The sequence below is a fragment of the Mastomys coucha genome, unplaced genomic scaffold (assembly GCF_008632895.1).
Source record: "Mastomys coucha isolate ucsf_1 unplaced genomic scaffold, UCSF_Mcou_1 pScaffold21, whole genome shotgun sequence".
Lineage (NCBI taxonomy): Eukaryota > Metazoa > Chordata > Mammalia > Rodentia > Muridae > Mastomys > Mastomys coucha.
In genome coordinates this window covers 129,411,470-129,423,814 of record NW_022196904.1, presented here as the reverse complement: position 1 = coordinate 129,423,814, position 12,345 = coordinate 129,411,470, and the positions used below count along the sequence as shown (strand labels likewise).

Here is a 12,345-nt window from a genome sequence, read left to right as displayed (position 1 = left end):
TTTCCTAGGTTTTCTATCTCTAGGGTTGTCTCTCTTTCTGATTTCTTTATTGTTTCTATTTCAATTTTCAGATTCTGGGTGGTTTTGTTCATTTCCTTCACCTATTTGTGTTTTCCTGTAGTTCTTTAAGGGATTTTTGAGTTTCCTCTTTAAGTGCTTCTAGCTGTTTACCTGTGTTCTCCTGTATTTCTTTGAGGTAGTTATTTATTTCTTCCTTTTTTTATTTATGTCTTTCTTAAAGTCCTGTATCATCACCATGAGATGTGATTTTATATCTGAATCTTGCGTTTCCGGTGTGATGGTGTGTCCAGGACTTGGTATGGTGGGCGAATTGGGTTCTGATGATGCCAAGTAACCTTGGTTTGTGTTATTTTCTTACGCTTGCCCCCCCGACCCCGCCATCTGATTATCTCTAGTGCTACCTGCCCTTGCTAAATCTGACTGGAGCCTGTCCTCCCTATGATCCTGGTTGTGTCAGAACTCCTCAGAGTCAAGCTGTCTCTGTGATTCTGGGATTCTGGGATCCTGTGATCCTGGGCTTGTTAGAGGCCTGGGAGTAGAGCTTCCTCTGGGTGTTGTGAGACTGGCTGTGGAGTTTGTGCCCAGGTCTGCTCAGGGTGCCATCCCAGACAGACCAGAAGCAACCTGAGCCACTGTGCTGGTGGAGTTCCTGTGTGCCTGGGTCCCGCAGTTCCCAGCCGATTTCAGTCTTAGGACAGATGTGCCCTCCTCACCTCTGATCCTCTGATCCTGGGCGTGTCAGAGTGTCTGGGAGGGGAGCCACCTCTGGATGTTGTGGGACTGGCTGCGAAATGTGGGTCCAAGGTCTGTTCAGAGCACCGGCCCAGACAGACCAGAAGGAACTAGTGCCACTGGGCTGGCAGAGATCCTGTGTGCCTGAGTCCTGCTGGTCCCAGTTACTCCCAGTGTTGGGACAGATGTTGTATCCTCATCTCTGATCCTGGGTGTATTAGAGCACCTGGAGTGGAGCTTCCTCTGGGTGTCGTGGGACTGGCTGTGGAGTTTGCACCCCAAATCATGAGATTTTCATGTGTGCCCTTTTCATATATCCTTAGTTTTTCAAGATTTATTTTTATTTGTGTGTGTGTGCACACACACTTGCACATTTGTGCTATGCAGGGTGTGAGTACTGCCCATGGAGACCAGAACAGGGCATTTGGATCCCTGGGGCTGGAGTAACAGGCAGTTGTGCCACCTGACATGGGAACCAAATTCTGGGCTTCTGCAAGAGCAACAACAGTTAGTTCTTAGCCAAGCTACCTGACATACTCCTAATATGGCCTTATAGTTTCTTTTAGGATTTATTTTAATTTTAATTTTAATTTTAATTGTATAGGAGGAGTGTCATCTGTTGTGTTTTATAAAAAGGAAAAGGAAGCCAGGACTATGTTTCGTGGTATGGTGAGGTGGAAGGGGGCGCATGTGCAGGCTCATGCTGAAGCATCTCTTCCCCTGAGGTACCAGCCACATGGCAGTATAGTATAGAATAGAGTTTATTTAGGTCATGGGGAGGAGAGTTGAGGGAGTAGAGACAGAGAAAGGCAGGGAGAGAGAGAGAGAGAGAGAAGAGGCTGGCCATGAACATATGGAGAGATGGGGAAGGGGAATGGAGAGATAGAGGGCAGAGAGGGAAGAGGATAAGAGAGTAAGAGAGCAAGAGAGTGAGGAGGTGGCAAGCAGTCCTTTTCTACTGAGTCAGGCACACCTGGCTGTTGTCAGGTGACTGTGGGGCAGAGCCTAGAAGAAATGCTAACATTACCTGTGTGCAGGTGCCTACAGAGGCCAGAAGAAGATATCAGATCCTCTGGAACTAGTTACAAGTGGTTGTGAACCTGCCAATATGGGTGCTGGGAACCAAATTCAGGTTCTCTGAAGAAAAAGCAGCAGCAACTGCTCTTAAAAGCTGAGCCATCTCTCCATTCCAGCACTGTTAGTTCTGATTAGCCCTTCCTCCTCCTGCTGCTCTTCTCGATCCTCTCATCTGGCCCCTATTTAGACTCTTCTATCTCCAGTAACATCCCTCCATGTTCATGTTCAATGTTTTCTAATGTGAAATACATGTGGAGAGTTTTTTAAATATTTAATTGATGTATTCATTGCACATAGTATTAGGTTTAATGAAGATACTTTCATATAACTAAACCATATACTCTGGCCATATTTACCCTCACTCACCTCATTTTCTCCATCTCCTCCATCATTCCCCAGTCTCATATCTTCCTCCATGTCTTATATGTATGAATAATTTGTCTATATACAATCTAGAATCCACAGTAAAAGAAAACACTTTTCTTTTGTGTGTTTGTCTGAGTCTGGTTTTGTTTCATGTAATATGAAGGTCTCTAGCTCCATCCATTTTCCTGCACAGAACTAAATTTTGTTCTTTATAGCTGGATAAAGCTTCATTTTGTGTATGTTTCCTGTCTTTATCCCTAGGCTGATTCCATAGCTGCTGCAGAAAACTGATATGCAAGTATTTCTGTGAAATGTTGACTCAGAGCCCTCTGTGTGAGTGCCCAGGAGCGGTATAGCTGGGGCCCATGGGCAGGAGCTGTGTAGCTGGTTCACAAGATTCCTAGGAGTAGTTTGCTGGGTCACAAAGATGCCCAGGAGTGGTATAGCTGGATCACACAGATGCCCAGGAGCCATGTAACTGGACCACATGGACAGGAGCTGTGTAGCTGAGTCACACAAATGTTCTCCTTTTGTTTTTGGTTTTTTTGTTTGTTTGTTTTTCTTTTGTTTTCTTGAGGAACCTCCATAGTGGAAAGTTTTTATTATAAATTTAATTTCTCTGATAAAGAATCTATCCATGATTAAATCAATGCTTCTGAATGTGTAAAGTTAATCTTCATTCATAAATTTATTGTGATGAAATGATTTGTAAACTTCTTATATTACTTTTAGCCATTAGTGAAATACACAAGATACCCCTCTTCAATCTCTCAACCCCTACTGATAATTTATGGGGTTTCTCTTTTATCTTAACTAATCTTAAAAGGATGGAGTTCATTTTATTAACATTTTATCCAATTGACCTCCAAGTTTGTTGATAATCCATATTTTACTTACACTTAATTATTCATTATTTTTTTCTTCCTGTGGGTTGGATTTGATCTGTTCTTCTCTTTCTGTTTCTTAAAACAAAACCTCTGGCTTTTACCTTTTTTTCTATTCAAAGAACCACCCCAAAGCTATGACTTTCTCTCTAGGTGCTGCATTAGCTGCATCTCCAGACTGAGTACCTTGAGAGAAGTCAGCATAAGAATCTCATAAGCTAAACATACACCTGCAACAAGTCAAAGTATTTTTCTTCTATGTGTTTGCATAAAATAAATTAAAACATTGGGATATGAGAGTAAAACACATTAAAACATTGGAAGTATAATAACAAGACTATACCACTTTTCATGATAAAATTGCTCGTAACTGCCCAAACCTGAAACATCTCCATTGTATTCTCACTGACATGGGGGCTAATCAGCCATAAGTTACAGTGGAAAATAGTGGCAAATTTTTCCAATGTACCACAGGTATGTGCAACATGGATAATCAAAGCTTCAGACTGAGTGGTTTTACTCATGGTGCATGCTTTGCAGTTCTAGGAAATTAAAAGTAGGCTTTTGTACCAGGAAGTACCAGTGGTCTCTTGGGGGTGAAAAGAGGGAGATGTGCAGCTCTGGGATACTTACTATCTTGATTGCAATGAGGGTTTCATCAGTGTGCACTTGAGTCAAAATCACTCAACTGTCTGTTTGTGGTTACCAAACGTCAACCAAACCTCCTTAAAGCTCTTCTAAAGAAATAGAAGGTCCCACCCAAAGGAAACTCCAGACCCAGAACCACAAAGCAGCCACATCCTTGCAGCTTCCTCTGACCAGCATCTGAGAAGAGCTGACACTAGTAATCAGTTTCTGTTAATTTGCCATGTTGGAAAATCCAGCACAGGAAAATCATCTTACTATCATAAAAGGTGCAAAAATAAAAAAAATTTCAGTGGCCATTTATGATCATAAGTAAACACAGCCAAGTGTTTGCAAACCAGAGGCAAGAGGGAATACTCACCCACATCGAACATCATGCTCCTTGCTCTTACAGATCTGACCAACTCTGCACCAAGATCTGGAGACAAGAAGATGAGCAAAACACATATCAGAGGGTTAGACAGTGAACCATAACCAGATAATGTCATTGAGGTAGAAATGCCAGGAGAATGAACATAAAAGCTAAATGTCACAGCAGAGTCCAGCTTAGTGAAGACCAAACAACAGGAGCCAGCTATGCATCTTTACATGCATTACACATTGGATTAGAAAATGAGTGCCAGACAGGCCCACTTGTAGAAGCAGCAAAAATATTCAATATGTGGCAATTGTCCCCAGAAAGATATGGGACACCTTTATCCAGAAAGCTGAGAGACACTAAAGGGACTGTAAATAACTGTGGAAATACATAAAATTGATGGGCTGGAAGCCTCAGTCTACAAAGATGTGGAATTATGGGAGCACAGAACTCCACAAACTGACCTACAAGATACTTGAAGTTTTACACGTGTAGGAATCCCTTCCCTGCCTAAATTGTGTGGAAGCATGTTTGAGATTTAGTGTGCTCACTGGGGTCTTCTCAGAAGTAGAGAGGGCAGGAAGCAGAGAAGGTGGGCCTCTTTTTGCCATCCTGGGAATTCCTCTAGCCTGGACATGAAGAAGGGCATGCAGGTGTGCTCTAGGAAGAGACAAAGACAGAAAGAAGGTAAATCTTAGAGCTGGGGCTTCAGCATTTCTGCTCCTCAGATAGAAGGGTAGAGCTGCTTCAGTGCTGATATTAGAACCCAAGAGAGAATGATGGGCAAGAAGAGCAGAGGGAGACTTTGGGCACTAGATAGAGCTGGGAAAGACCAGGACACCATGCAAAGATTAGAGGGACCTCAGGATGCCTGTGGGCACAGATAAGGTCACTGGAAGCAGGAAGTTGTTCCCCACTTTGTGGCTTCTTTCTGAGAAATGGGGTTAGCTAAGAGTGAGAGAGCCTGTTGGTAGAGGGAAGCAGAGGCCTAGAGGCTGGGGCAACAGAGCACTGGAAGTTGTACCCGCACTCGGGTTCTCGGTGGGAAAGGGCACTATTGTGGAGCAGTGGCTGAGGATTAGACAGGACCATAGTCTGCACATTCGCGTCTCATTCCAAAGCACTCCCACTATACATCCCACCACCATAAGGCTACCCAGGATCAATAATACTTCTGCCATCTCATCCTCACACCTAAGACCCCCACAGAAACCATGATTGTGCTGAATCTGGGATCATAGATGTGGCTGAGTAGCAAATGATTAACCAACATTTGTAAAATGATTTTGATACAGGCATTATGGAGATAAGATTCGGGTTCGAGGAAGTCCCCAAAAGTTGGACTGTATTGTCAATCAGATCCAAGACCATATGATAAGCTATGGGTCCCCTAGCCACAGAAATCTGGGCCACTGGTCTATGATTGAAATGGCCTCTCTTCTACCTACCTCTCTAAATGCCAGGGCTGAAGCCTCTCTGTCAGACTCAGACACTGCCCGCCTCACTACCCACTGCTCTCTGGTCCTTTAGCTCATATGCAATATCATCATGGACCTTCAGGTCAAAGCTAGCCACGGGGCATACTTGGCACGATACCTGATGTATCTGCCATGGTCAAGGGGCAGAGAAAGTGCACCACAGCCCCCAGCAAGGGCAGAGCCATGAATGTGATCTTTCCAGGGTCACGGCACCAAGGCAGAGGGCCTTGTGTCTCCTTTAATAGCTCATCCCACCTTGTAATCCTGAAAATAGACTGCCCAGGGGTCAGGAAAGTTGTAATGAAACAGAACAGCTCTGAACAGGCCCTGAGCCTGAAGTGGAGCAGAGGGGCAGGGGGCTCAGGACCCCCAGGTACTTGCTCCTTAGGACCCTCGTAGGTGTTAAGGGGTCTGTTTGCTCATGCCATGCCTCCTACACCTGCCCTGTCCCCTGAGGCCTTTGGTTGGGCAAATGTCCATTGTCTCCTGGTACAGCCAGTCTGGTTGACAAGCATGGTCTCAGGGGACCACATGAGGATAAGGTGAAAGCAACCTACCAGAAATCACCCAGGGACAGACTCGGGGAGTGGCCTCTACTCCTTCCTCCTGGCCCCAACCTTTTGCAAAGCTCCAGCTAGGCAAAACCTTTCTGTTCATTGCTCTTCCAGGAGCCAAAAGAGCTTCCCACACACATGCCCAGTCTATTCCCTAGAAGCACTCTGGGCTGAGGCAAGATGGGGCAAGGCCTGCAGCTTCCCAGCTCACAGCTCACTTCCCCATGCTGAGGTGTGGAGTGAGGTGGGACCTGAGAACAAAGAATCCCAAGTCCCACCCATGTGAACAGGATGCCAGAGGAACTCCTGTTTCATCTCTGGCCTTCAATATTTGTCTCTGCTGTGAGGGGTCTCTTTTATTGAGGAGAGTCACTATTGTAGCCAAACCCTGAGTTTGTATCCTCCATGTTCTGATCTTGTTGCAACCGTCACCAAGAATACGTTCACCATCCAAGGGCAAAACCCACCTCCCTCTCTAGGAGTACAGTGCCTGGGCTGTTTTCAGCTGAGACTCAGGGAATCCCGGGAGCCTACAGTCAGATGCTCAGTCATCTCTACCCGAGTCCTGGTCGTCTTCTCCTTCCAGAACCATGAGCCACTGTTTCTCACACTGAACTCCTCTGCATCTTCAAGGTGAAGGTCCCAGAAGCAACACTGACTCCAGGAAATCCTGAACAAAGCCATGAAGCTCTTGATGCCTTCTTAGTGGACTGACAGTCAGAGCAGACTCAACCCCCCAGATCCACTACCTAAAAGCTGCATGAGCACCCACTCAGGTGAGAGGTTGGGGGGTACAAGTACATGTGTTCATGAGTGTGTCTATAGGCATCCCTGTGTATGCACATGGGTGTCTCTGAGTCTATGTATGCCTGCATATTGATTGCTGTGTGTCTATATCTACACTTGTATGTATGTGACTGGGTGTGCACCTGTAGGTGTGCCTGCATGTGTCTGTGAGCATCTGTGTATGTGCCTATGTGTATCTCTCTATGTTACACCTGTATGTGTCTGTGTATGGATCTTCATGAGCCTGTACAAATGCCTCATACATTTGCACATGCTTCATCCTGGTTTTGTGTGTGTGTGTGTGTGTGTGTGTGTGTGTGCATGCATGTGTGGTGTCTGTCTGTCTGTCTGTATGTATGTATGTATATATGTATGCATGTATGTATGTATGTATGTATGTGTCCAGGTGTGCCTTCACATGTCTGTATGAACCTGAGTTGTAGCCTAGCTGAGCAGTAATTGTGAAACTGATTTCAGGTGACCATGCTCCTCCTGGGCAGATATCCATATGAAGGGGCAACATGTCTGTGTTTTCGAGATCATTGCTGTTTGAGGCTGTAATTGTCCACATGCTGTGAGAATAGGATGGGGGCGATTGAGGCTGGGAGGATGGTGTTTGTCCCCTGTGTGGGCTGGAGGTGGATTTGCTTGGGGCATATCTGTCTATGTGTCAGCAATCTGCTATCCTTGTGAGGGCCTATGCTCCTTATGTGTACATATGGCACCAGCATAAGCCTAGATGCCCTGTAAGTGAACCTAGGTTTAAATAGATTTGAGATTGAGTGTTAGGTTTGGAGGAGCTTGTATGCGACGTGTGAACTGTCTGGGTACCGCCCATGGTGTGTCTGAGCCCAAGGCAGGAAGCTCTACAGCGCCAGGCTCAGCAGCCCTGGGCCCCCAGCACTGCTTGTTTTGTCTCCACTTGTCTGAGTCAGGTGCTTAGGCCTTGCTTCACATCATATAAAGCAACAGCTACTCCTCCTTTCAGAGAAAGAAACAGATGGAAGAGGGAGCACTTGTCCCATGCGTGAAGCTCATGGGGAACAGATCTAAGCAGAAGGCAGTTGTGGGTCATAGCGGCTGCATCAGGGAAAGATCTGGATTTTCCTAGCTCAGTTCCTAGATAGGCCAGTCAGAGATAGCAGTATCAAACAATCCAGCTATGCAAAAGAAGGGCCTCTGTACCGTAGGCCTAGTCTAATAAGACCTGCCCAAACTACCATACCTGACCTTCCAAGATCTTTCCAGGAAACCAGGCCAAGCCCTGCTTGGGCCTACCCAGACCCTTCTGTTGCATGGTCCCTTCTGTCCCACTGCTGGTAGTGACGCTGTCCTTTCCAACCAGCTCAAGACTGGCACCTACAGAGTCATAGGCCTTCTCTGCTCCCTGGAGCCATCAGGGCAGGTAATCTGTTGGGTTCCCTGTTCTTAGAGCATGCCTTTCACCCATCCTGTGAGTAGATGACAGTGTCTGCTATGCCTTGTCCAGGTAGCCAGTGGGAGCCCTACCATAAACCTAGTTGACAGTAGAGTCCGGGGCTTGTGGGTAGGTGGTGTCCTGTTCAAAGTTATAGCCCAAGAAAAGGGTGAGGTATGAGCTCAGTTCCTGTTCGGGAACTCTGCTACATCTGTGGTCTCTAGAAAGAGAACTGTACACCAATGTCCTTCCTTGCTCAGGCATTGAACAGAATGCTGGAATTGACTGGCAGAACAAAATTCTTAAGGAAGAAGAGAGATACCTGGGAAGCCTTAAGCATGGACCCAACCTGCCCAGGAGTCTACCTTGCATTCCTACTCCAAGGGCCACTATGGGATGGAGAGCAGAGTGGCTGCCCTGAGAGGATCTACTTGTTGACTAGTGTCAGAGGCCCCTCCAGCACCATCCCCTCTACTCCAGGCTCAGTCCTGAGGCTTAGCTTGGGCCTTAGGCTGGGAATATCTTCCCAGGACTCCTGGGGACTGCAAAGTGGGTGGAGGCTGGGCCCTGTGCTGGTCACTGGCTGTGTTTATTAACAGCACTCTGGAGACAAGATGAAAATGGAGACAAGTCTGGAGATTGATCCTCAGCTACACCTGGTCAGGTACATTCTCTGTGAAATAAGCCAGCATATCCAACAAACTAGCTGGGCTTCCCTTTGCAGGGGATGCATTAAAGACAACCAAGATGCTAGCCATGGAAACAAGTAGAAAGTTTTCCAGCCACTCCAAATGAATAGGTTTATTTATGTATCTGTATTTTAATCCCAGCTTGTACATGCTTTTGTGTGTGAGTACAGGCTCATACACACTGTGCCATGTATGTTAACATCAGAGGACAGGCTCAGATGTCAGTCTCCTTTCACCTTGTTTGAGACAGGGTTTCCTGTTCACTACAGACTAGCTGATCCGTGAGCTTCCAGGGATTCTCCTATCTCTGCCTCCCATTTCTCCACAAGAATGCTGGAATTGTAGGTACATGCTACTGTGTCCAGCTTTACCTGAACCCCAGGGGTCCAAACTCCAATTTTCAGGCTTATGCAACAAGCACTTCACTCACTGAGCCACCTCCCCTGTTCCAAATACATTTACTTTTAAATAAGTGCAAAGGCCCTCACTAAACTGTGTTTCAGAAGGCCTACTCTGGGAAGCACCTGAGCCAACAAAGGAGGAGATCCCAGCTCCTCTGCAAAGTAGAAGAACAATCTGACTTCTACCTTCAGTTTGACTGTCTTTCTAGCAATTCCACCCTCTGCAAGGTCTCTGGGTGCCAGCCATGCTGAAAGGTGGAACTGAATCCCATGGGACCAATTTGCTAAGCCACCATCACTCTGGCCAGACTGGCCCACTGACCACATGTCCCCTCTCATGACCTCAGGATTCCTACCTTTTTACCTTCCCTTAAGCCTGGCTGCTTGCTCTAAGACAGCCTGAACCCTTTCTGATACTGATGGCCCTGTTCACACATCCCTGAGCCTACAGTGACACCACTCATGGCCTGTCCCCAACTCATGGATGTGGCCTGAGCCTTGAAAAGCCAACCTGGAGCTGGAGATTGTCCCGGGCTACCATCCCAAATGTTATTTGCTACACAGCCAGGCTTCGGAGATAGCTTCACAATACCAAGATGAGTAAGTACTTCAGGGTAGACAGCACTTGTCTGATATGTACTGAGCTAGATTTCGAGCCCTAAGAAATAAGCTTGGGTGCCACACCAAAGTGAGCCAAGCTGTAGGCGGTGGGGATAGGGAGCTGTGTCATATGAGGATGAGGTCTCTTCTGAACCCAAGAGAACTTCATTGGGGGGAGGGGGCACTGGTGGCCTCTCCCATACCTAACTCTTCTCTCCCTTTGCTCCCTCAGGCGAAGTCTTGATCACCATGTTTGCCAGGAGGAACAGCTCAGAAGTGACTGAGTTTATCCTTGTAGGGTTTTCGGGCTCCCTAGGGCTCCACCTAAGCCTTCTAGGACTGTTTCTGCTGGCCTACATGCTGACTGTCACAGAGAACTTAGTCATCATCACAGTCATTCGCGCCAGCCCCTCGCTGCACAAGCCTATGTACCTCTTTCTCAGCAACCTGTCCTTCCTGGAGATATGGTACATCTCTGTCACCGTGCCCAAGATGCTGCTCAGCCTGGTCTCGCCCAAGTTCCAGCACATCTCCTTCACAGGCTGCATGGCCCAACTCTACTTCTTCCTGGCCCTGGCCTGCACTGAGTGCTCGCTCTTGGGTGTCATGGCCTACGACCGTTATGTGGCGGTCTGCAACCCCCTTCGCTACCCAGTCATCATGAGCCCTGGTCTCTGCAGCCTCCTGGCTGGAGGCTCCTGGTTGTCTGGCTTCACCATTTCCCTGGGGAAGGTCTTCTTCATTTCTCGTCTAGGCTACTGTGGCCCCAACATCATGAACCACTTCTTCTGCGATGTGTCCCCGCTACTCAACCTGGCCTGTTCTGACATGTCAGTCGCAGAGCTTGTGGACTTCCTCCTGGCGCTGCTCATCTTGTTGGGCCCATTGCTGTTAACTGTCTTCTCCTACACGGCCATCCTCAGCACCGTGCTCCGCATGCCCTCCGCTGGTGGCAGGCAGAAAGCCTTCTCCACCTGTGCCTCGCACCTGGCCGTGGTGGTCATCTTCTATTCAGCCTCTCTCTTCATCTACGCCCGGCCCCGTGCCATCTACTCCTTCGACTACAACAAGCTTGTGTCCGTTGTCTACACAGTGCTCACACCCCTAATTAACCCCATCATCTACTGCCTTCGGAACCAGGAGGTCAAGCAGGCACTGCATAAGGTACTGCAGCGAGCAGCCCAGGTTCTAGGAGCTTCCTCCTAGAAGGAACCCTGCTTGTCCAACCCTGAACCTGCTTACTGTTTCATCAGGTCAGAGTTGGATAAACAGAATGGTATGCCCTCCCACCAGCCCCTGAATTCTGCTTATGGCTACACAGCCATCTACTACACCATGGCTCCCAGGTCCTAGGCCAGGACCCTCTCAGGAGCCCTTTCCTGGACCCGTGCAAAAGCTGGGCTCATGGGAGAGTACCTTCCAACCAACCATAGCTGCAGCTCTTCTCACCTGAGGGGAGCCGAGAAGACCATAGCACACCAAGATGTCTGCACACACAGATCTTCTAGCTCTGTGTGCTATGCAGGGGCTGCAAGGACCAGCAACAACCTTGTCATCCCTCCCAACCCAATTCCAGTGACTTCTTCTAGGAGGTTTGTCTTCCAGCAGAAGAGGCCTTGAAGTTGCAGAGGTTAGTAAGAGAAGTGAGACAAACGGTTTGGGAAACGAAGATGAGGTAGGTAGAGCTGAAGAGACTTCAAATGCTGCTAAACAGAGGCAGCCTCTCAGCCCCTTGATAGGCACAAGCCAGCCTCCAGCTCTGCCAGGAGCCTGTGGAGTAAAAATGAGGCCAGGACAGGAAGGGAGTCTGCCTGAACTATAGACACTTAGAGGCCCTCTGGGTCACTCTCAAGACTATCATAAAGCACACTAGACATATCAAAGCCTCAGCTGACATGTAGGTACTGTGCTTTACTCTATAGAATAGGCTGAACAGCAACCAACTCAAAGCTTGCGCGTGTGGCTCTTGTCCTGGAGTACGGGTGTGAGCATACAAGAAACCAGCACCATTCAGCACTGGTTAACTATTGAGAGGGAGTAAAAACTAAAATCTATGAACCAGACATGATAGTGCACACTTTAATCTTCCTAGACCACCTAGAGAGGTGGTCTCAATTACCCTGGAGGTTGTACTTGGCCTGAGGTTCTGGGTCCTGTTTGTCTGCAAAGGAGATTGGAACAAGAGGAGAGAGGAGCAAAGCCAGGCAAATTAAGAGCTCTAAGCAAACATGATCTGCTGCTCACAAAGTGGCTGCTGAAAGACCCATCTCTGTATTTGCAATAGAGAGACCAGAGCCCTGTCCCTACATATCCAGGCACAGGCAGCTTGCACTACCA

The 12,345-nt window shown here is 47.6% G+C and overlaps 1 protein-coding gene across 1 annotated transcript; it reads left to right on the top strand.

Moving 5' to 3' along the window:
• Positions 1-10,133: 10,133 nt before the first annotated feature.
• Positions 10,134-11,287, top strand: LOC116100954 (olfactory receptor 226-like). Its single transcript, XM_031384652.1, has one exon. It carries the CDS (start codon positions 10,258-10,260, stop codon positions 11,212-11,214), a length of 957 nt encoding a protein of 318 aa, XP_031240512.1. The 5' UTR covers positions 10,134-10,257; the 3' UTR covers positions 11,215-11,287.
• Positions 11,288-12,345: the final 1,058 nt, after the last annotated feature.

Bases quoted from the DNA above. Each gene is read 5' to 3' on its own strand.
- LOC116100954 (XM_031384652.1), top strand. From the start codon at position 10,258: ATGTTTGCCAGGAGGAACAGCTCAGAAGTGACTGAGTTTATCCTTGTA.